The sequence below is a fragment of the Leptodactylus fuscus genome, chromosome 4 (genome assembly GCF_031893055.1).
Source record: "Leptodactylus fuscus isolate aLepFus1 chromosome 4, aLepFus1.hap2, whole genome shotgun sequence".
In the NCBI taxonomy this organism is placed as follows: domain Eukaryota; kingdom Metazoa; phylum Chordata; class Amphibia; order Anura; family Leptodactylidae; genus Leptodactylus; species Leptodactylus fuscus.
This window is the reverse complement of record NC_134268.1, coordinates 147181712-147205083: the sequence shown is the minus strand read 5'-3', so window position 1 is coordinate 147205083 and position 23372 is coordinate 147181712. Positions and strand designations below refer to the sequence as shown.

The following is a 23372-nucleotide window of genomic DNA, read 5'->3' as shown; positions in this document are numbered from 1 at the left end:
TCAGCGCTGGCTCTGCTGGAGGAGGCGGAGTCTAAGATCGCTCCACACCAGTCTCCATTCAGGTCCGACCTTAGACTCCGCCTCCTCCGGCAGAGCCAGCGCTGATTGGCCGAAGGCTGGCCAATGCATTCCTATGCGAATGCAGAGACTTAGCAGTGCTGAGTCAGTTTTGCTCAACTACACATCTGATGCACACTCGGCACTGCTACATCAGATGTAGCAATCTGATGTAGCAGAGCCGAGGGTGCACTAGAACCCCTGTGCAAACTCAGTTCACGCTAATAGAATGCATTGGCCAGCGCTGATTGGCCAATGCATTCTATTAGCCCGATGAAGTAGAGCTGAATGTGTGTGCTAAGCACACACATTCAGCACTGCTTCATCAAGCCAATACAATGCATTAGCCAGTGCTGATTGGCCAGAGTACGGAATTCGGCCAATCAGCGCTGGCTCTGCTGGAGGAGGCGGAGTCTAAGGTCGCTCCACACCAGTCTCCATTCAGGTCCGACCTTAGACTCCGCCTCCTCCGGCAGAGCCAGCGCTGATTGGCCGAAGGCTGGCCAATGCATTCCTATGCGAATGCATACTTAGCAGTGCTGAGTCAGTTTTGCTCAACTACACATCTGATGCACACTCGGCACTGCTACATCAGATGTAGCAATCTGATGTAGCAGAGCCGAGGGTGCACTAGAACCCCTGTGCAAACTCAGTTCACGCTAATAGAATGCATTGGCCAGCGCTGATTGGCCAATGCATTCTATTAGCCCGATGAAGTAGAGCTGAATGTGTGTGCTAAGCACACACATTCAGCACTGCTTCATCAAGCCAATACAATGCATTAGCCAGTGCTGATTGGCCAGAGTACGGAATTCGGCCAATCAGCGCTGGCTCTGCTGGAGGAGGCGGAGTCTAAGGTCGGACCTGAATGGAGACTGGTGTGGAGCGATCTTAGACTCCGCCTCCTCCAGCAGAGCCAGCGCTGATTGGTCGAGTTCCGTACTCTGGCCAATCAGCGCTGGCCAATGCATTCTATTAGCCCGATGAAGTAGAGCTGAATGTGTGTGCTTAGCACACACATTCAGCTCTACTTCATCAGGCTAATAGAATACATTGGCCAATCAGCGCTGGCCAATGCATTCTATTAGCTTGATGAAGCAGAGTGTGCACAAGGGTTCAAGCGCACCCTCGGCTCTGATGTAGCAGAGCTGAGGGTGCACAAGGGTTCAAGTGCACCCTCGGCTCTCCTACATCAGAGCCGAGGGTGCGCTTGAACCCTTGTGCACACTCTGCTTCATCAAGCTAATAGAATGCATTGGCCAGCACTGATTGGCCAGAGTACGGAATTCGGCCAATCAGCGCTGGCCAATGCATTCTATTAGCCCGATGAAGTAGAGCTGAATGTGTGTGCTAAGCACACACATTCAGCACTGCTTCATCACGCCAATACAATGCATTAGCCAGTGCTGATTGGCCAGAGTACGGAATTCGGCCAATCAGCGCTGGCTCTGCTGGAGGAGGCGGAGTCTAAGATCGCTCCACACCAGTCTCCATTCAGGTCCGACCTTAGACTCCGCCTCCTCCAGCAGAGCCAGCGCTGATTGGTCGAGTTCCGTACTCTGGCCAATCAGCGCTGGCCAATGCATTCTATTAGCCCGATGAAGTAGAGCTGAATGTGTGTGCTTAGCACACACATTCAGCTCTACTTCATCGGGCTAATAGAATGCATTGGCCAGCGCTGATTGGCCGAATTCCGTACTCTGGCCAATCAGCACTGGCTAATGCATTGTATTGGCTTGATGAAGCAGTGCTGAATGTGTGTGCTTAGCACACACATTCAGCTCTACTTCATCGGGCTAATAGAATGCATTGGCCAATCAGCGCTGGCCAATGCATTCTATTAGCGTGAACTGAGTTTGCACAGGGGTTCTAGTGCACCCTCGGCTCTGCTACATCAGATTGCTACATCTGATGTAGCAGTGCCGAGTGTGCATCAGATGTGTAGTTGAGCAAAACTGACTCAGCACTGCTAAGTCTGCATTCGCATAGGAATGCATTGGCCAGCCTTCGGCCAATCAGCGCTGGCTCTGCCGGAGGAGGCGGAGTCTAAGGTCGGACCTGAATGGAGACTGGTGTGGAGCGACCTTAGACTCCGCCTCCTCCAGCAGAGCCAGCGCTGATTGGCCGAATTCCGTACTCTGGCCAATCAGCACTGGCTAATGCATTGTATTGGCTTGATGAAGCAGTGCTGAATGTGTGTGCTTAGCACACACATTCAGCTCTACTTCATCGGGCTAATAGAATGCATTGGCCAGCGCTGATTGGCCGAATTCCGTACTCTGGCCAATCAGCACTGGCTAATGCATTGTATTGGCTTGATGAAGCAGTGCTGAATGTGTGTGCTTAGCACACACATTCAGCTCTACTTCATCGGGCTAATAGAATGCATTGGCCAATCAGCGCTGGCCAATGCATTCTATTAGCGTGAACTGAGTTTGCACAGGGGTTCTAGTGCACCCTCGGCTCTGCTACATCAGATTGCTACATCTGATGTAGCAGTGCCGAGTGTGCATCAGATGTGTAGTTGAGCAAAACTGACTCAGCACTGCTAAGTCTGCATTCGCATAGGAATGCATTGGCCAGCCTTCGGCCAATCAGCGCTGGCTCTGCCGGAGGAGGCGGAGTCTAAGGTCGGACCTGAATGGAGACTGGTGTGGAGCGACCTTAGACTCCGCCTCCTCCAGCAGAGCCAGCGCTGATTGGCCGAATTCCGTACTCTGGCCAATCAGCACTGGCTAATGCATTGTATTGGCTTGATGAAGCAGTGCTGAATGTGTGTGCTTAGCACACACATTCAGCTCTACTTCATCGGGCTAATAGAATGCATTGGCCAGCGCTGATTGGCCGAATTCCGTACTCTGGCCAATCAGCACTGGCTAATGCATTGTATTGGCTTGATGAAGCAGTGCTGAATGTGTGTGCTTAGCACACACATTCAGCTCTACTTCATCGGGCTAATAGAATGCATTGGCCAATCAGCGCTGGCCAATGCATTCTATTAGCGTGAACTGAGTTTGCACAGGGGTTCTAGTGCACCCTCGGCTCTGCTACATCAGATTGCTACATCTGATGTAGCAGTGCCGAGTGTGCATCAGATGTGTAGTTGAGCAAAACTGACTCAGCACTGCTAAGTCTGCATTCGCATAGGAATGCATTGGCCAGCCTTCGGCCAATCAGCGCTGGCTCTGCCGGAGGAGGCGGAGTCTAAGGTCGGACCTGAATGGAGACTGGTGTGGAGCTATCTTAGACTCCGCCTCCTCCAGCAGAGCCAGCGCTGATTGGTCGAGTTCCGTACTCTGGCCAATCAGCACTGGCCAATGCATTTCTATGGGGAAAAGTTAGCTTGCGAAAATCGCAAACTGACAGGGATTTCCATGAAATAAAGTGACTTTTATGCCCCCAGACATGCTTCCCCTGCTGTCCCAGTGTCATTCCAGGGTGTTGGTATCATTTCCTGGGGTGTCATAGTGGACTTGGTGACCCTCCAGACACGAATTTGGGTTTCCCCCTTAACGAGTTTATGTTCCCCATAGACTATAATGGGGTTCGAAACCCATTCGAACACTCGAACAGTGAGCGGCTGTTCGAATCGAATTTCGAACCTCGAACATTTTAGTGTTCGCTCATCTCTAGTTTTAATACATTCATGAGGTTTACCTCCCTGGGTTCATTTGGTCAATTATTGTACTCTGGGATCTCCTCAGACTCCAGAGTATAATAAGTGGAGGGGAGGGCAGGAACAACAGCACACAATTACACTCACCTTACTTCACTTCTCCTTGGAATCCTTGCGGCCCCCGGCTGGATACCAGGGGTCACTGCTGAGGCCTGTGAATGAGCCCTAGTGGTCATGTGGAGCATCATGATGCTGTGATGCATTGTCTCAGTGTGATGACATCAACGTGTCTCACATAATTCCAGGGGCGCGTGACGTTAGTAAGGGGCCTGAAGTGGATGCTGTCAGATGCCCAGGAGATGAGAGCATAAAGGGTTATTTTTATTCACCTTTCCAGGGTCCAATACTGTCCGCTGTTACTATACTATTAGGAGTGTAATGTAGTGCGGCAGAGCATAATTACTATTGATGGCTCAGGACCCTACACCCCCTGCAGTGCGCGACCACTGATTTATTGGACTGCCCCTATAACACATTGTGACTGGTTTAATATTGGGTTTCCTGATGATAGACTACCTTTAATGATAACAAAGAAAAAGTAAGTCTTCAAATGGCTGAAAATAAATTATCAGGTAAAAAAATAAGTACACTTTTTCTTCCTATAGTCATATATTTACAATGCTGGCTACAGTAGATTTATACATGAATTTAATATCTACTCTGCTCTGCTCAGAGAAAAATGGATGATATTTCAAATAAGATTTCAGGATTATACAGATCTTTGTAAAGGTCACATCAGACAAAAAGGCAGAGTGTTCAGAGCTGGGAATATTTAATAAACTAAATGTATTTTCAAAATCTATACTGAATACAAATGTTGCTATAAGCCCTGAAACTATTCATACACACATATTTCTACATAAATAGGTGTCGTTTACATTGCGACAGAACAAATTGCTAGAACAACATATATATTTATAAAGTTTGTAAAAACAGCAGAAAATTGACATGTGATAACTGTAAAGTTATTATCTTTGAAGGGGCTCTTGGGGAATAGGCTAAAAAATAAAGTCAATAAGTTGCTTCGTACAACGTCATAAGAAAAAAAAAAAAGGATTAAAATCAGCTAAAAAAATCTGAAGTAGATTTTTTTTTTTGCTGACAGACAAAATACTTGGTGAACACGCCTTTAGGCCTTGTTTGGTGGCGTAAAATGAAGAGGAATTGAGGTTGACGACTCCTCAGCATACTCTTCATTTTCCAGCCCTTTGGCCAGGTAAAGCGAGCTGATCATCTAGGGTTTGAGTGCTGCGGGTTCTGCAGCTGATCAGCCACAGAATCAATGGTAAGAGGAAGCAGGATGCTTATTTTTTTTTAGCATCCTGCTCTGATCTCTTCCTTCCATAGCAATGACAAGCAAATTCAATATGGAATTTAATTCAGATTTTAACAAGGAATCCGTCTCAAAATCAGTGCCAAATTCCATCATGTGAACATACCCTTTGGTTTATTTTTCCTAGGCCACAGAAGAGCCATATAGTAATATTTAGTTGCTGTTGATTACATATAGTCAAACATGATTTCCAGAAGTGATGCTGACGCAGACACAAAAACTATATATTACAGAAACTGATCACTTACAGTATAGGACGGGACTGGAAATCCTCCTGGTTCATCCTTTCCGACTGACGAATTTTTAGGATTTCTGTGTAGCTGAGGTTCTGAAGTCTACTCTTGAACTGGTCCAGAGAACTTGGTTTGTTTGTGAGCGCTCTCATGATTTGTTCTTTTACAACTTGCATAACCTATTGGAGATAAATGATTGATATGTTATATAATGGAAGGACTGGACTGACTTCCCAACTTCAGCATTAACAATGAAAAGAATACTTTATCTATGTTCCAGGGTCTGCTATATTATGGTCATTTAGACTTTTCTCAGCTATTTGTTTGCAATTGTATAGTTACTCCTGGCAGAATGGCAGAAAAATTATTGGCAATGGATGGGAGGGGGGCGGGGGGCAGATAGCTCCTTATTGAACTTGCCCTCTGCCTGAACGACAAATGTGTTTCAGCCATAATTTCACCCATGAGTGAAGGCTTAGACAGTCATAGAACAGATTGCTCAGCAAGACCCTGCACATATTGTGACCCATGCATGAACCGTCCACAGGATAGCTCATCAGCATTTGAACTGTCAGGGTCCAATACCCTGCATCAACTATTCTAGCAGCCTCCAGGTGCCGGAAGCTGCTATTGGACAGGGAGCATGTACAGGTTGATCCTATGCAAGTAATAGGAAAAACGAGGCAGCCCCGTTTATTGCATAGTGGTGGTTCCAATGAAGCATAGTGGCACTGCACATGCTGTTGGTCCACTACCAGCTTCTGCGACCTAGTCCTGTGGATAGGTGGTTAGAATGAAAAGTCAATTTGGGGATGTAAAATCCCTTTAAGAAGTGACATGTACTTGCTGTCTTTATTACTGACATTATTTTAACCTGGCATCCACTATTAATGTCTCCTTGATGTTTATTTTAGTGGAGCCATTGTAAAAGGGGGAAGGGGGATATTTCTCTCATCTTGGTCGAGAGATTCCTGCTTAGGCCCCATCATGCACATGGTAGAACTTAGAGCTTTATGTGCTGACTACAGTCTTCTGTACAAAGTTAGTATTTTCCAGCAGTAGCAATGCTTCTAGTTATGGAATGGTCTTTGTAAGTTCCACCAATGATTGCAGTAATTAACAATACAATAGATTGAATATATAGTGTTGATTTAAAGAGGGAACATTTTAAGGTACAGTATGTTTACTTGTTGCAATTTTTCTTTTACACCAATTGTATCTGATGGACATTTATACTAGTGCAATGACTGTAAATGTACTGAAAATAATCAATCATTTTCATATTTATGCACCATCAGAGCCATAGAACATGTGAATCTGCTAATTCTGGTCAGTGGTAAAGAATAGTTTTCTCTTTGGGCATTTTTTTTCAGTTATACTAGCTAATAATAATTTAATCACTAAAATAGAAGAATCATAGAATTATTATTATTTTTGGTTCTGGCTTGATATTATCAATAGTCTTCCGACTGAGTTGTACGTGAAAGTCCTCACATCAAAATTATGCTACCCTATAGCCACTAACAACTTGAAACCCCTAAGCACCAAACGTAAGACCATGGCAATTGCACAAGTAGCAAGAAGCATAATGTATATTCATAGACATTTTCTCTTATTACAATATGGCATTTATAACCTTAAAATGGAAAAGACTGACCTTAACTTTCACTATTTCTATAGATGATATCAATATATTTCACTGCATCGCACTCTACTCTAATAATAATATATGAACATAACTGAAAAAAAAGGTACTTCCATAGATATTACATCCAAAACATGGAAGAAACTCTAAAACTAAAAATTAAAGGGGTTGTCCAGGAACATGGATTTTATGGATAAGGATAGGCCATAAATACCTGAGCAGTGGGGGGCACCCGGTGGTCACCACACTGATCAGCTGTGCAGCATCAATATTATACCTAACACAGGGCCAAAATCAGTTTTATACAGCTGATCAATGCAGGACCTACGGCGGCAAGATAGTCCGTAATATACATATTTCCGGACAATTTCTCGATTTTTGGCCATTTTAATTTGATGGCCTATCCTCATTTTCCTTTATAGAACACTTAATGTTCACAGAATTCCTAAGAAATGCAGACAAAGGAATAGCTTGTACTTTTTAGGTAAACAACAATCATACACGACCTATAATTCGATAACTTAAATCAGGCCAAAATAATAGTCAACCGTATTTGGAAATATTTCTTTTGTAGCGCACTATGCCCTTAGGGTGAGCTAAGCCAGTGTGACAGTGACTGTATTAGACAAAGCTCTCTCTCAGTACAGAGTGATTTTCTATGACAACCTATATAAACTTGCTTATTAGTTAATTGAATCCATGGTCAGCTAGCATTAAATTATTTCTCTGATTTCTGACAAAGCCTTTGGCAAAATATAGCTTCCGCATTAAATCAATGGACTGTGTTAAGAAAACCCAATTTACGTTTGAGCTAGGGCGCTTTGTTCAGTGAAGGGAAGTTTATTTGTTTATGAGTCATCATAGGTATTGTACTAGACAAAGGATACTACACATATCGGACAACTCAGGCCGGGAATTTTTAATTCTTTAACTCTTCTCCTACTAAGGAAATTTGTTTTAAGTACAATGTAGATAGATGGACCTGGAGAGATGCAGATGGAACTAGAGTGTAATCTTACATGTGTTTATTTGGTTTTACATTATTAAAAGAGTTCATAATAGTCTGTGATCAAGACCATTCTCAACTAACACTAGGAGCCCTTAGCATGTAATCTCCCATGATTGTCATAATCTGTAGAACACAGTGGAGATCCGTATGCTAAGACGGCCACCATCTTAAAAGGCTCAGCATCCGCCGTACTATTATCGAGGATGTTGGGAAAGGGTTAATAAGACACAGTATCCCGTCTGACCCACAGCTTTGACATCTCACCCAGCCAGCCATTATCCTACCCCCCTATCCTTTTGGAAGGGGCGCTACCTTTCTACAGGTGGTGCTAGCGCAAGTTTACCCTATCTAACAAGGAGGATTGATTGGCAATATTCTTTTCTTGTACAAGGATATAATTCTACCAAGTGCTATGCTTTGCATTCTTGTAGTCTGTCTTTAAGTATGGTAGTTTGTCCATCTTGCTACTGTAAAGCTAAGCAATGAATAAATTAAAATCTGACAATCTGTGGCATAGAAACTCTGCTATACAAACAGATGGTGTGAAACTCAATCTGATAATTAATAATGCATCCATGTTTTAATACCTACTTAAAATATATTCCCCAGATGTTGCAAGTTACATATTTTATGACATTTTTAGCATCTTGGCTTTTTCAGGAAAACGGATATATATAAACCAATCAAAAATAAAACAGTTAATTAAAAAGATTGATATAGACTGACAGTCCATGCTGCTTTTATTCATGGTGAAGTTTACGTGGCTCTAATCTATACTTTATGTTCCTGTCAAGTTTGTGCTCAAGTATTAGGCAGTTTAGGATTATGCTTTATACCTGGTAGAGTTGGCTTTTCATACAAAGTTCAGAACTAAAATTATTAGGGCTTGTTAGAAGTTTTAAATAATCGACTACGGGGCTCTGAGAAGAATGCATATAGTTAGAGTTAAGGATGAGATCAAAACTTCTCTTTGGACAAACAGTTGGATTGAATTGGATGAAGAATCCAAAGTCCGCTTTTCAAATGTCATCTCTAATTTAATAATACATTGGTATTATATTATACAGGCATATTGTGAGTTATTGCTGCCGATATCGGCCATCATTTTGATCATATGCAATGCAAACGTTGAAAGTTCCGGAAAACCAGTGATTTCAGCATTTGTACCACAGCACAAAACGCCCGATTTCAGTTTTTTTTCTGCTGTGGTGGCTGTTAGACAAATACATAGCCACCTATGAGTTGTGTTGCAAAGGTGCCCAATGAGACTCTATTGCACCAGGGCCCAAACACACCTGGAACCAGCTTTGACTATACTATTCCATACTATGTGCTGTATAATGTCCTCCATGCTGCTATTCTGAGGGTGTTCTACAGAAAGATAGGAGAGAAGGACCCCTTCTCTGTGTGTGTGCAGTACACAGGAGTCATCAATACAGCTAGTCTCCACCAATAAGTTCAGAGTACTTTTCTATAAAACTATATTAAATAACATCTACTTAGCATCATCTCAAACAATTACCTACTTTTTGATTAATTAAATAAACTAAGAATCAACCAAGTATGTACCTGAAAGGCAAATGGAAATTTACCATGTAGATATAAAGGCTGAGATCTGTATGGAAGCAAAGAAACCTAAATCCCACAATCTACCAAAACATTTATTTAGTTATGCAAGTCGAAAAATACATGTTAGTCATATTCAAGTAATTCAGCTGACAGAGATGATATAATAAAATACACCGTACACAATATAATGTAAAAACTGATTCTCTATGAGTCAGTGATTACATGAATAACAATAATTATTCAAATCCAGAAGAAAATGGAAGAAACACGACATTACTGAGGAATAAAGTAGTTCTGCAAACAGCTAAGCACATCTCAGGTAATGGAGACAGGATCTTTAAAATAATTGGACAGCTGATAGGCCATGCATATTACGAAACCTCATTTTTGTCAGTAATGTGAACACAGGGGAAGCTGAGGGTATGCCTTGTAAGAATGAGATAATGTCAGCATCAATTCTATACTAGACTGATTGAGGCTTCTTAATGGAGCACTGACTACACAGGTTTCTACTGAGAAGGAGAAAAGATCTTTTTCTTTCCCCCCTAAACCAGTCGAAGGACAACATTTTGCCTTGTCTGCTGTCTTTGAGAATTATACGGCATCCAAGAAAACAAAGGCTTATTTTAATCAGCTGGTTACGTGCTCTGGGCAATTACTTGCAGAAGTAACAGCTATACGGCTCTGTTGGCACAGAGATTTTAACAATTCTATGGGAACTGTTTGCAAACATTTTAAAACAGAAGTCATTTCTTATCGACAACAAAATATGTTCTTCCCTCTGGGTACTTGCTTGTCTCATGTAACTACTGGAAATGGAAATACTGTAGATTCATTACAGCAATGGAGCATGGCATAAACACGATAGGGATACTTCAGTGCCAATAAAAATAATACACAAATTGGGCCACAGAAAATAATGGGTCCGTGTGTTAGCTATGATAAACATGGCTAGCAGACAGACAATTAGCTGAATTCACTTTACATCATAGACTGTTGAAGGAGTTGACCTGTTCCTATTTGAGAATTGTTGGCAAGTAACCCAGTTGGCAATGACAGATCTTACTATTGCTATTACGTACTACACATACAAAGGTGCACTGCATGGGTTGTAGGACTGACTGTCTCACTGAGACTTGGAGCTGATCAGGTAGGTGCTATTTTCCTTCAGTATCCTACTAATATTATAAACTAGCATCTGCCCGCGACTTCGTCTACGGGTTGGAGTTGGCGCTGAGCCACTGATATTTCAGCATTCACCGTTGGGTATAAATCGCCATGTGCCGCCATATCCACTCCTGTGCGCCCCTGTCCCATTTGCTCCTCGCCTGTCCCCGCAGGCTTTTTACCTACCATCTGCTCCTGGCTCCTCGCAGCCTCACTCATGGCCCCGGCCACACCCCTGCAGCACTCTCTGCGCCCCCATCCTCTCCGCGGCCCTCCCCCCCCCCCCCCGGACCCCCTTCTCCCTCCCACAGCACCCCAGGTCAAGCACCCCACCCCCCCTTTTTCTGCAGACCCCCCTCCTATGGCCCCCACCTGTCGGGCACCGCCCCAAAACCCCCTTTTTAGCCCCCCTCCGCAAAATCTCCTAACTCTCCTGCCGGCACATGCACTGTCCTGCTGCCGAGTGAGACGGCGTACTCACCATAGCTAAGCTGCAGGGTCGGGAAGCAAAGTGGTGGCGTCCCAGAAGACGTTGTGTACGTCGGCAATGTGCGCATGCACCTGCAAATACAGTGTAGTTGCTGTGGCAGGCCGGGCGGTGTCGCGAATCCCGATTGCGCTGGTGTTCGGCAAAGTTGCCGGGTCTGGAGCGTGGAAGAGGTAGGCTGCTGGAGTAACCTTAACATGAGCGGGGAAGTGTGAAAGCATATGTAAATGTTATTGCCTGGGGTTAGGGGCTAGCCCGTAGGCGGCAATAGGGAGTTTGTGGCTTGCTATGCTAAGAAGTGTGTGGGATTGCAGACCTTCTGCTATGAGTTCTGGTTTTCGGCGGCTCCTGCCAAGAACATATGTCCGTGATTGTTCCAAAAAGTAGCCTATCTTTCAATCCTGTCTATGAACTATGTTTGTGGAAAATTTCACGTGAATCGGTCGAACGGTTTTTGCGTGATTGAGGAACAAACATCCAAAAACACAAACATCCAAACACATACTTTCACCTTTATAATATTAGTAGGATATGAAAGTTTGTGTGTTTGGATGTTTGTTCCTCAATCAGGCCTACACCGCTGCATGGACTGAGATTACATCATCACACGCCCTTGCAGCGCAGCCGATTGGTGTGCGCTATGTTGTGGGAGGATGCAGCCCGGCACAGCGCGGAGTAAAGAAGATGGTGCCTCATGTGTGGGATCTCCAGCGCGACTCTGCCATGCTGCATCACCCTTACGGCGCTCGGCAACTCCAGCGGCTGGGGATAGTCTGTGCCCCTGACAAGGTGCCGGACACTCCCGGCTCTGGTCCGAGGCGGACATGCGGCCTCCATCTGCGGGACACCACACGTGGAGCGGATGAGCCGGCTCTGTGTGAGTATCCCGGGGAAGTGCAGGGTATGGAGCCAGGTGCTCCACCAGGGCTTTGGGGCATGGGGGACGCAGAGGAGGGGTTTGGGGGCCCGGGGGTACTACAGCGCCATGTGGGATGGGTTCCGCGGGGGAGGAGTTCACGGTGTGCCATGCAAAAGGGATCGGCGCAAAAGAGGGGTGTGGGGTCCGCAGGTGCCGCAGCATTGTCCACCAACAACGAGCCACGGACGAAGTCGCTGGTAAATGCTAGTGTCCCATAATTCAGAATTTCAATTTAGTGTATGGGAAAAACAAAACAAAACATTAACTCTCAGATTTGTCCTAGTAGGCACCACCTAAATAGAATACTTCACAAATTAGCTACAGGGAATTACAATCTGTACGTGGTCTGTTAGCACATCCATGGCAGTAAAAGCCTCAGATTCTACTGTAAATCTAATGTTAATAAAAGGATAGAAACCACAATACACTTGTAATGTATTCTATAGAGAGGAACTTTGCACTGATCAGTTTAATGACAGGGCTACAGTATTTCAGTAGAACACAGTTTTTCCTTTATGAAAAAGTCTATGAAAATACTATATGCAAATATCAAATTCTTATTACTGCCCTCATAGATATGGGGGTGAAGCAACATGACAGAATATGGAGAATACATCGGAGCCACCAAACACAAACTGTAAATCAATATCTATCAAGTCCATATTCCAGCTAAGTGGTTTAGCAGCACATAAACTTGTTTGTAATCTGTACCGCAGAGAGTCACACATATTGTAGTAACATGATACGTAAAGTGCCCAATAATTTCTCCAGAGACACAACCTGATCGGCCTGAAGACAGTCAACATCTTACAATGTAGTCCTATTGGGTTTACCATAAATAGCTATGAAGACTGCGGAGATGCAATGAAAGCTCAGATGAACAATGTATGCTGACAAGAACACCGGGAGTGATAGAAATAGCAATAAAGGGCACAGTCTGCAACGCAAACATCTTAAAGGGAACCTGTCACTATTAAAATGCTGTGCAACACGCAAAGCATCATGTTAGAAAGCATGAGGAGCTGAACAGACTGATATATAGTTTTATGGGAAAAGATTTGGTATAATCTCCCATTTATTTATTTGCTCTTTCCAATAGGAATGGGAAATATATAGGAAGCAATTACACGTCTCCTTTCTGCTAAATTCATTCCAGGCTTTGGCTAAAAAAAACCGCAGTAAAATTTGCAACAAAAGAAGCAGCTTTTCCACGATGTGTGGCCTCAGCCTAAGAGTTCTTCTGAGGATGAAATAGCCTGACTGATGGACATTGTAGTGCGGCAGATTAATGGTAGGCACCACTTAGTTTAGCTGAAACAGCACATCACTATTCTGACCATCAGCTTACTTCTATGTGCGGAATAGCAGTCTTTTAGCAGACGTTATGGATCACAGTGCTCGGAAACAGTGGTTATGACTATTGGAAAAAGGAATAAAATAGTCAATAAAAAAAATGCACTTATTGTAATGCAACATTCCTGTTCAATGCACAAACCTGTTACAGACTTGTTTTGAGGCAGATAATAGGTAATAAATTGTACAGACATTTTATTATACTTGCAAATATACTCTCACTTATAACCTTTGTATGGAGAATTAGAGGCTGTCTTTACAACTGAGAGCCTCATAGTAAGTAAGCCTTGAGGATGGTGCCTGGGTTGCACTCCACTGTTTTATGAACAACATGTGGCACATAGCACAGGACATCAGCAACTGTCAATCACATGTGTCCAGGGCTGTGAAGACTACATACAGCCGATATTCAGTACCCTGAGCAAGAGTTCTGCTGTACACTGCAAGTGGTATTTAGAAAAAAGTTCTATATGTATAGAATAATTGAAATTAAAGTACTGGGTCTCTGTGCCCTTACTGTCCTCTATTTGTAAGCACTGTAACATGAAGCAGAGGAGCAGACACTGACATTATCCATCCATGAGCCTCTGCTGACATCTAGTATTAGGTGCCAAGACCATGACAATGACAAACATTTGTAATTCGCTTTTCACACTAAGGGACTCCAAGTGCAGGGAGTGATGTGGAATAGGAAAGTTTGTCACAGACTGATTCTTCATGCACAACCTCATCTTCCATTATAAATATAAACAAACGTGACTGAAGATAGCTTTTACATACTTTACATTAGTGTAAATGAGAATGGACACAGAATCAGGGCTGTGACCATTCTTTGCCACAGATTAATGTCCGTTACTGTCATCCTATTATGGAAGACAGCAATGGACAATAATAATAGCAGTGTGAACACCGCCAAACTATTGCTTCAAATAAATGGAGCTAAACAAGTGCCTATTGTCTTGCTATATTGTTGTTCAGTGCTCTTTCCACATAGAAAAATGTACAGTGTAAATGGACCTTAAATCAAAGCTGGTCAGCCTGATACATATAGTGAGGGCTCCAACTGTAGCCCTTAACTCCACCATAAGGTACAGTATATACAGTTGTATGCAGGTAGAAAAGCATTCCGACAAAGAAAACTCTTTCCAAAACAAATCTTCAATATACATATGGAGAAAAAAAACAGACCACAAGCCACAAGGTATGTATTATTGGGGCAGACTATGTAGCAGCTAATGGGTTCCTGGGATCAGGCCCAATCCATTTTGGCTGCATCCCTTATTTTAGTAGATGGTGAGAATGGCTCTATGTGCACGAGGCCTTAATGACATTTCCATTTTTTGCATTGTTTTTGAAGCACTAAAGTACAGCAACTCCTCAAGTAACACTAGTAATTCATTCCAGGATGACTGCTGTAAGGTAAAACAATCACATGACCATGGACTGATTTTTATCCCCTGAAAGTCAGCACAATGAATGACAACAAGCAAAGCTCTAGAAAACCGTGAAGAATTGATACAGAAAGTATATTGGAAACACGTATAACTTTTTATTACACAAACACTAACATTTGTCTCTTAATATTTCTCTGAAGCTGGACAACCCCTTAAAGAAAACTGAACAGGTAACAGATAACAGTCACAAAAAATGAAACTGAAAATCACTTTCTATGTGAAGGAGAGAAGATTCAGGGTACTGTATAGTACACAATATTCCATAAGATAAAATGAAGCCACCACTGAGGTTCAAAGGAGCAGCTCATCCTGGACAAGTACAGGGCATGTAGCACTGTACAGTTCTGTAAAAGGGCGCTACTAAACTACCAAATTCCTTCAGGAACACAGGTTTTACCAGGATATTGACCATGACGACTGGTCGGGTGTTCCAGTCACAGGATACAAACGGTTGTAACAAGTGGGTTTTTTTTAGAATTAATAAAACTCACTATATATTTGCACTGACTTTTGGCGAATGCCATATTGATGTATGGAAGGTACAGAAACTTTTTTTTACATAGAAATTATAAACAGTAATGGTCACACTTTTATTTAACCCCTTATCTCTTTGCATTTATGTCATTACATTGATTCCCAAGGTACTACAGACACTACTAAAAAAAGAAAGATACATGGAGGCAATTAAAAATGTAATCCTCTTGCTACAGATAAAGTTTATGCCCATACTTAACATGCAGGTAAAAAGACTCATTTACTTTGTCTAGTAGGAAACTGGCTAATAAAATTAGGCGTGCTTTATGAACAGTTGTAAAATATATTTACTTCTTAACAAATCTACTGGGAGAAGGTACAGAAAGTGTCTGGCCGCAACAAAAGAAAGATCAATTGCACATGAATATCCACTCTTAAGATATGTCAGGTGCTCAATTTTTATATACAGATCACAGGGTGTCTTGGTGCTGGACTCCAGCAATTGCCAGAAACCAGTATGGGAACACAGTCTTATTTTTACATGCATCACAGGGGTATCACATATTTTCTTACTGAAATCAAAAGACTGGGTAGTAGGACAAGCCGGGTGAGAGTGAGAGGCTCTGTACAGCCGCTTCTGCTCTGGATAATGGAGGAGGATGCTGAGTGGATAATCCCATCCAACAAACTAAAGTGACATAGTTATCACTGTGACCATAGTTTATGTATGATGTAATGCTGCTGTAAGTGCCTTAGTGAGAACCGATGTGTGCATAAACTTGCACTACAAAGCTATGTATAGAACAGGCATAGAGAGATTTATTTGGGACTGTATGGGCTGCCGCAAGTGGACTTTATACCTGAGCACGGATTTCAAAAACACAATTTCGACATGAGTCACTGTTAAGAAAATAACTTCAGAGAGATGCATTTTCAAAAATAGAAATACATTTTTGTAATATTTTAGTGAGCTCTTAGGAATGAGCTACATTTTTGTTAGTAGAAAAACCTTTTAACTCAAAGTTTCTAAAAAAGAAAGAAAATGACATAACAGTAAACAGCAGTAAATTGACAGTTCTTAAATGATGGCCCATGTTTGGCTTTAGCTTTATTTTTTGAAAGAATCATTTTTGTTGTTGTTAAAATAACAGTAAAATATTATTTTTCTGAAAAAAGCAAAATGTGACAAACCAAGATCTAAACTAGTGACCACAGTCATAGGGTATGCTCTGTCGTGTTTTCTGTCACATATCGCCACTGCAATGGTTGATGCACCAGACAGACGTGGTCCCAGCACAAAGAAAAAAATACAAGTGCTATCTTTATACTGTCATGTCTTGACAAAAAAACTAAACTATTACTCAATATGACACAAGGTAGGTAAGGGCTCCATTACAGACTTTAGATAAGTGTCCTCGCCAGTAACATTTCTATTACACATACAGTCCAAACTCAGAAACTGATGTACCGTATTTTTCGGACTATAAGACGCACTTTTTTCCCCAAAAATTTTTGGGGAAAAGAAGGGTGCGTCTTATAGTCTGAAGGTGGCGCCTGGCATCCGCTGTAATAGAGAGGCGGAAGCCGGCAAGTGATAGACGCCATTACAGGTGCCGGGGCCTGAGACATCGCCGCGCTCCTCTGCCCTGCATGAAGCCAGCAGCGGCAGGGGCTCCTCCGTGCCCCCGCCGCTGGCTTCATGCAGGGCAGGGCAGCGATGTCTCAGGCCCCGGCGTCTATCCCTCCACGGCATCCGCCTCTCTAGTACAGCGGATGCCGGGTCAGTATCCGTGGCCCCTTCTCCCCCGGGGCCGGTCCCCACCGGCCCCGTACCTGTAAAGTTGCAGGCCGGCTCCTGCGCGGCGATATCGCAGGAGCCGACCTGTTCGGGTGACAGCCGGGAGCCTAATGAGGCTCCCAGGCCTGTCACTGCTGTATTAGTATTGCGGCTGGTCGCTATGACCAGCCGTAATACTAATAGACAGAATGTCCCATAGACGGCAATACAGTTGTATTGCCGTCTATGGGACTTGCAATCAAGTGACCGCAGGTTCAAGCCCCCGGGGGGGAATAAAATAGTAAAAAAAGAAAAAAAAAAAAAAAAAGCTTTAAAAATATGAAATAAATAAAAGTTTTAAATCACCTCCTGTTTTTTTTTCAATACAAGGTGATCTAAGCAATAGATATCCCCCAAAATGGTATAACTAAAAAGTACAGCTGGCCCCGCAAAAACAAAACGCTCTATGCATCCCCGTACAGCTGCAGGGTCACCTGTCAATGTGGCCTTGCAGCTGTTGCAAAACTACAACTCCCATATATTAAATATTTTACCAGTTTTTGCTTCAAAATTTTTTTTCCCTATTTTCCTCCTCTAAAACCTAGGTTCGTCTTATAGTCCAGTGCGTCTTATAGTCCGAAAAATACGGTAATTTTCATAAACACATGACACTCATTCACCATATTTGTAATGGAGAATATTACCAAAAATTACTGAAGTTTTCTAGAGTGGCTGAAAGTTTGTTCCAGTATACCTAATTTCAAGCAGTACTATAATTCTCATCTAAAGTCCTATACTGAATACCTGTATTAAGCATTTGGTACTTTTCACAAATTCGCTAGATCTGCCTGGATTTGCATATTTTTACTCATTTATATGCATTTCTTTTGTGTGAACAGCTCTCTTTCCAAACCTATGTGAAATACATAAAGCATTTTAGAATCAGAAAAATAGACCCATTAATGTTTCTACAACACCAACATTCTTCTTGGAGATTTGATATCCAATAAATGTATTTTTATTTTGTTAGAAATATATATCTATATATATCGTAATCTATATATGAGGAATGGAGTGCTGAATCTTAAGAAGCTTGTGTAAGTGCTGTCACCCATGGCAAGCACGGTCAGATTTTCAGCAACAAATTCTCCTTCGAGGGAAACATGTCATGAATTTTGAAACTACTTCTGTACTTCAAAACAAGGACTGGTATTCTGTGGCAGTAGTGTGTCATGAATAATAAGTCAGACGCTGGGATATGTATCAAGTGTCAGAATTAGACTGCGAACGTAAGAAAGAAGAGGAAATGTGCACTGTTAGAAAAGGCAATCTAAGAGCTAAATATGGAACTTAGAAAAGAGGCAAAGAAGAGACTGGAGGTGAACTGAGGGTAGAGGCAAATAACCAGCAAATTATAGTGAAAACTTATGAGAAGAAATACTGAATTTCTCTTTCCTTGCTGATATTCCTATGGTGCACTAATGCTTATTTAGTCATACGACTTGACATCAATTCTTTTTTCTTTTTTTGAACTGTAATTTTTATTGAAAGAATTTTTAGAAAATACAATATAACAAAAGAGTTGAAAACATAAAAAACAAGAACGTGAAGCAATGCACATACCGTCAAGTAGACTGGGAATGTATACACATCACAAAAACCTGAGAGTGGAAATGAGGGGGTGGGGGAGGGAGGGAAGGGAGTCAGAGACCATTCAAAATACAGTATGCGTCCCAAGATGACCATATAGCCTGGAACGCCTCAACAGTATGGTAAAGTGTGGCCGTCAAGTTCTCCATAGTACGGACATCCTTAACTCGGGCTACAAGATCAGAACCAGAGGGAGGAGAGGCACTCTTCCATCAGAGAACAATGAGCATTTTGGCTGCAGTACAGAGATATAGAAACAATTTAGAGGTCTGTTTACCCAGATGAGCAGGGGGGAGATTGAGGATATAGATGAGGGGGGTCTAAAGGGACACCTTGGATAAATAGAGCGTCTGTAAGGGACTTGACCTCCAGCCAGAAAGGGTGGATCCCAAAAAAAATGATACAGAGTACCCACTCCTGCCCGGCAACGCCAACACAGGGAAGAGATATTAGGGTTACGGGAGTGGAGCAAGGCTGGGGTATGATACCAGTGCATAAGTAGCTTGTACTGGGTCTCTCGGAATGTAACAGGTGGAGGATTTAGCTGCACGGGACCAGATAATTTGCCATTGGTTCGGGGAGATCTGCCTGTTCAAGGCCCCAGACCACTTCTCCATATATTTTTGCGATATGGGGTCCTGCCGTCCAGAGTAGAAGAGGATACCATAAATACCAGAGATAAGGCCTGCAGTAGAGGTGCCCGCACAACATAGTTTTTCAAAGACAGTCGGTGGGGACACCTTCAGAGAGCCGAACTGGGTAAAAACAAAATGGACAATCTGCTGGTAATGCAACCATTCAGTGGTGGGTAGATGCAGTTCTGACACAAAATACTCAAAGGGCCTGAGCTCCAACGTCAGCGGGTCTATTAAGTCAGTGACACGGAAAAGGCCTAGCCTACTCCATGGTCGCACCAAAGCTGACGTAAGTCCCTCCGGTACAAAAAGAAAATCATGGACGAAATCAGGGGAAAGATTTTAGAGCAAATCCAAATGGCCCTTGTTAAGCGTATAGGACCCAAAAGGGGAATGGATGGAAGGAGGGAGGAACGGGACCACAGAAACACATTGGGATGTATCAGAGCTAACCAGAGTTTCTCTATCTCAACCCATTTGATATAGGCCTGCGAGGCTGTCCAAAATGGCAGGCAGCGCAAGTGAGCAGCCCAATAATAATGCAATATGTGTGGTACCGCCAATCCCCCCTCCTCCCTACCAGACAGCATCACCGAACGGCACTTGACATCAATTCTACCTGATCAGCATAATATAAAAATAAGTTGTAAGTTAATGGCTCCTGAATAAACATGTTTTGGAAATATATTTGCCAAAGTCACCATTAGTAGTATAACTGAGATGAACACTGCTACTTAGCATGTTACCAGTTCCATAACCCCCTTACAATTTCCCCCCTTAATAAAAGCTGTCATCTTTGATTCTGTTTAAGAAAATCAAGTAGCATCTCCAGTTACTCTCTTCTTCAATTTCTGGCATGTCCAGTAGTCCTCAGATATCTTGGTAATAGTAGAATTGCCCATAGTAGCTAGAGCAAAACATGTCCTACATCTACTGCTGAACTGATCGATACAAATGGTCTCCTATGTATTGAATATAGTTTAGATAATGTGTTTATGTTCATCCAAACAGACAATAACTAGTAATATAAAAGTAGTTTCTGGAATGTGATGTGTTACTAATTACTTATAATAATTGTGATAAGGAAAAAAATATCATTCATTCCTTTTTTCTGTGCTATACGCTACATCAAAGGCTTAAAGCAAAAGTCTAGTTGTTAAGTTACCACAGTGGATGTCTACCTGGTAAGTGGTTGTGGCACAATGGCTGCTTAATATTCATGTGGTTGGACGGTGATTGCTTATCCATAATGTGAATGGACAGTGGCAGCCAACGGCCATTTGATTGGACACTGGTTTGTATACTATGTAGTTAGAAAGTGGACATTCACCTCCATAACTTAAGTTTTTAGAGTCTGAATACAGAGAGGTGTTAGTATGCTACCCTGTGTCATCTTTTGTGGCGTAATAAGCTGAGCAAAACATGGCTTCATTCTGGGATGGTGAAGAAGCCTACACAAAACCATATTTATTACTACTAAAGCATCTAAAAAATACATATGAAGCCTTTACTTCTAGGTAGGAGCCTTTAGCCATCATATTTCTTCAAAAATGCTACTAACAGAAATGCTGTACTAAAAACAGATATTCATGCAGATTCTGAGATTTTACAAACAGCTTCTCATAATAACAACTATATAGCACAGCTTCAGCCAAATATTTAACACACTGTACATTTTTCTCTCTATCCTGGACTCCATGCTCTGTATAGTGGCCGTGTGCAGTCACTATCCTTGACGTCAATGGGATCTGAGCTGAAGTACTGGCCCCTGGGCACTATACAGGGACCAAAGCCAACAGCTTCCAGTAACGTGTTGTGTATAGTAGGGGTGTTGGAAGTGACCATACAGCTGATCTATGTGAGAGTAGCTTTTCTGCCCTACATTGACCAGATATTTATAACCTACCCCAAGAACAGACCATGGAAAGAAAAATTCCTGGCCAACCTGTCTAACACCAAACATGCCTTATTACACCAGAACCAGAAATGCTGAGCAGAAGTTTTTTGTTTCTGTCCAAGGTGCTGAAGCAGTCAGTCTTGGCCTTGTTCGATCATCTGTTACATCATTTCTGGCTTTCTCTGCCACTACTAATGCTGAGCTGGTTCCTTTTCTCTATGTTATGTCAGCTGTTTTAAAATATACTTTTATATATTTAACTGGGACGAATTGGGAAGAGAAGTGTAGGAATAAATGTTCTTTTACAGTGTACATACAAACAGTGTGGTCTTATGTAAGATAGAGGATGCATATAAAATGCCAGTTACTTGATCTATGGTTTCAACAGCTCAATTAAGAATAGGTTTAATTTAACAAGGCCACTGGGGGCAGGTCTCTGCTGTGTCTAAGTGGTCATTGTCCTGAATGAAGACCCCCCCCCCCCCTTCCCCCCGTTTTCAAATATCAAGCAAGATGCTTATGTACTTTGCACAGACATATGCATATTATACTAGATAGCAACTTTCAGCGCTCCAGGTCCTCTGATAAAACAAGTCCCAGCATGCTTTGTCCACTTCTATGAGAGTTCCAAGATAGACAGAAAAAGTATGGATGTTGGGAATTGTATTTTCATTACATCTGGACCACTGCAGGTTGCTGACCCTTTCACTAGGGTAGTACCACCAAATAAGTCTGTCTTCAGGTACAGAACAAAGAGCTCACAACATGGAGTGAGAATGCATCATTTATACAGAGAATCAGCAGGGATGCATATATTCTAAGATGACTGGTAGTTCTCCTGGTTTTCAGGTTAGGCACATTCTTACCATGTGACACATGCGGAGATTATTGCTAATCAATAGGTCTTGCTGATTTCAGGAGGTTCCTTGCTGTTTCATTTCCATTATACTCATGCTGTTCTACCAGTAGAGAATGTGTGTGACTGCATGAGCCCAGAGCATCATCTGGCTCTTTCCATTAACTACACAAATCAGCAAATCCATTGTCCTGTAGTCATTTTTGATTCATTTGTTCTGTGAGCGCTGGCAATGGCACATTCCAATTTCTTTGTCAGCCTAGCTCACTATCATAGATGGTAATTTATGGGGTATGTATGTGAGTCACAGTAAAGGGTGACTTGCTCAATTTCACTCCTAGGATCATTTAGACTACTATAAACCAGAATGGCTGTATCTCTATTATAAGAGTAGAATTTCTACTTTAACACCCTCCTTCCTTTATTCCTCTAGGGTGACTAACTGGCTGCGCCCACTCGAAGCAATCCTATTTCTGGGGATATCCATTTAGTGATCAGTATGTGATTATTATATAAGATCAGACTGGATACATGTCCGTTCCTTGTAAACCAAGCCTACAATACATAACAGGATAGAAAGAGTTCCTAATTTTATGCATTTTAATCTATCTTTGTCCATAATCCGATGTCTGGAGATATAAAAAAAGGTTTATTGTCCTATGTATTTCCTGTCTTCTCTGCCATCCATTATTTTAATATTGTCAGAAAAGATTAAAATGAGTTACAACAAAGATATCTGAGAACCACAGTCAATGAACCATATTACTTTTCCACATCTAGGAAAAACTACAGTTTGTATTTTAAAGGTAAATAGTCATGTACCTTTGGGGCACTAAGGCGCCACGACAGACAACAGGTTTTTACAAAACGTGCATGAGTATCTCGTGCATTCACAGTTGTATACCTGGCCTTTACTACTCATGCACTGGACCTCAGATACAAACACAGTGAAGCCAAAGCTTACCTTACCAGCTTTGGGAACAAATGCACAAGGGTCTGGAGCACCAAAGATGACAAAATATAAAGGCATTTTTTCAAAGGTATGCCAGTCACAAATAGGCATGTCATAGGGATATTTAATACAAAACCTCCAGTCTATAAGAACCTGTTGATTACTTAGTGTCCAAAATATACATGAGAGTTTCCCTTTAAATGGCACTAACATGTTCCTGCAGTGCTGT

The 23372-nt window shown here is 42.3% G+C and overlaps 1 protein-coding gene across 3 annotated transcripts in view; it reads right to left on the bottom strand.

Annotated features, from left to right (window-relative positions):
• ELMO1 (engulfment and cell motility 1) overlaps nucleotides 1–23372 on the bottom strand; it is a 242510-nt gene that overhangs the window by 29563 nt on the left and 189575 nt on the right. For all 3 annotated transcript variants that reach the window (XM_075271179.1, XM_075271180.1, XM_075271182.1), the window contains one exon: nucleotides 5315–5478. In XM_075271179.1, coding sequence (XP_075127280.1) covers nucleotides 5315–5478 — 164 coding nt within the window. The remainder of the gene's footprint in view (nucleotides 1–5314; nucleotides 5479–23372) is intronic.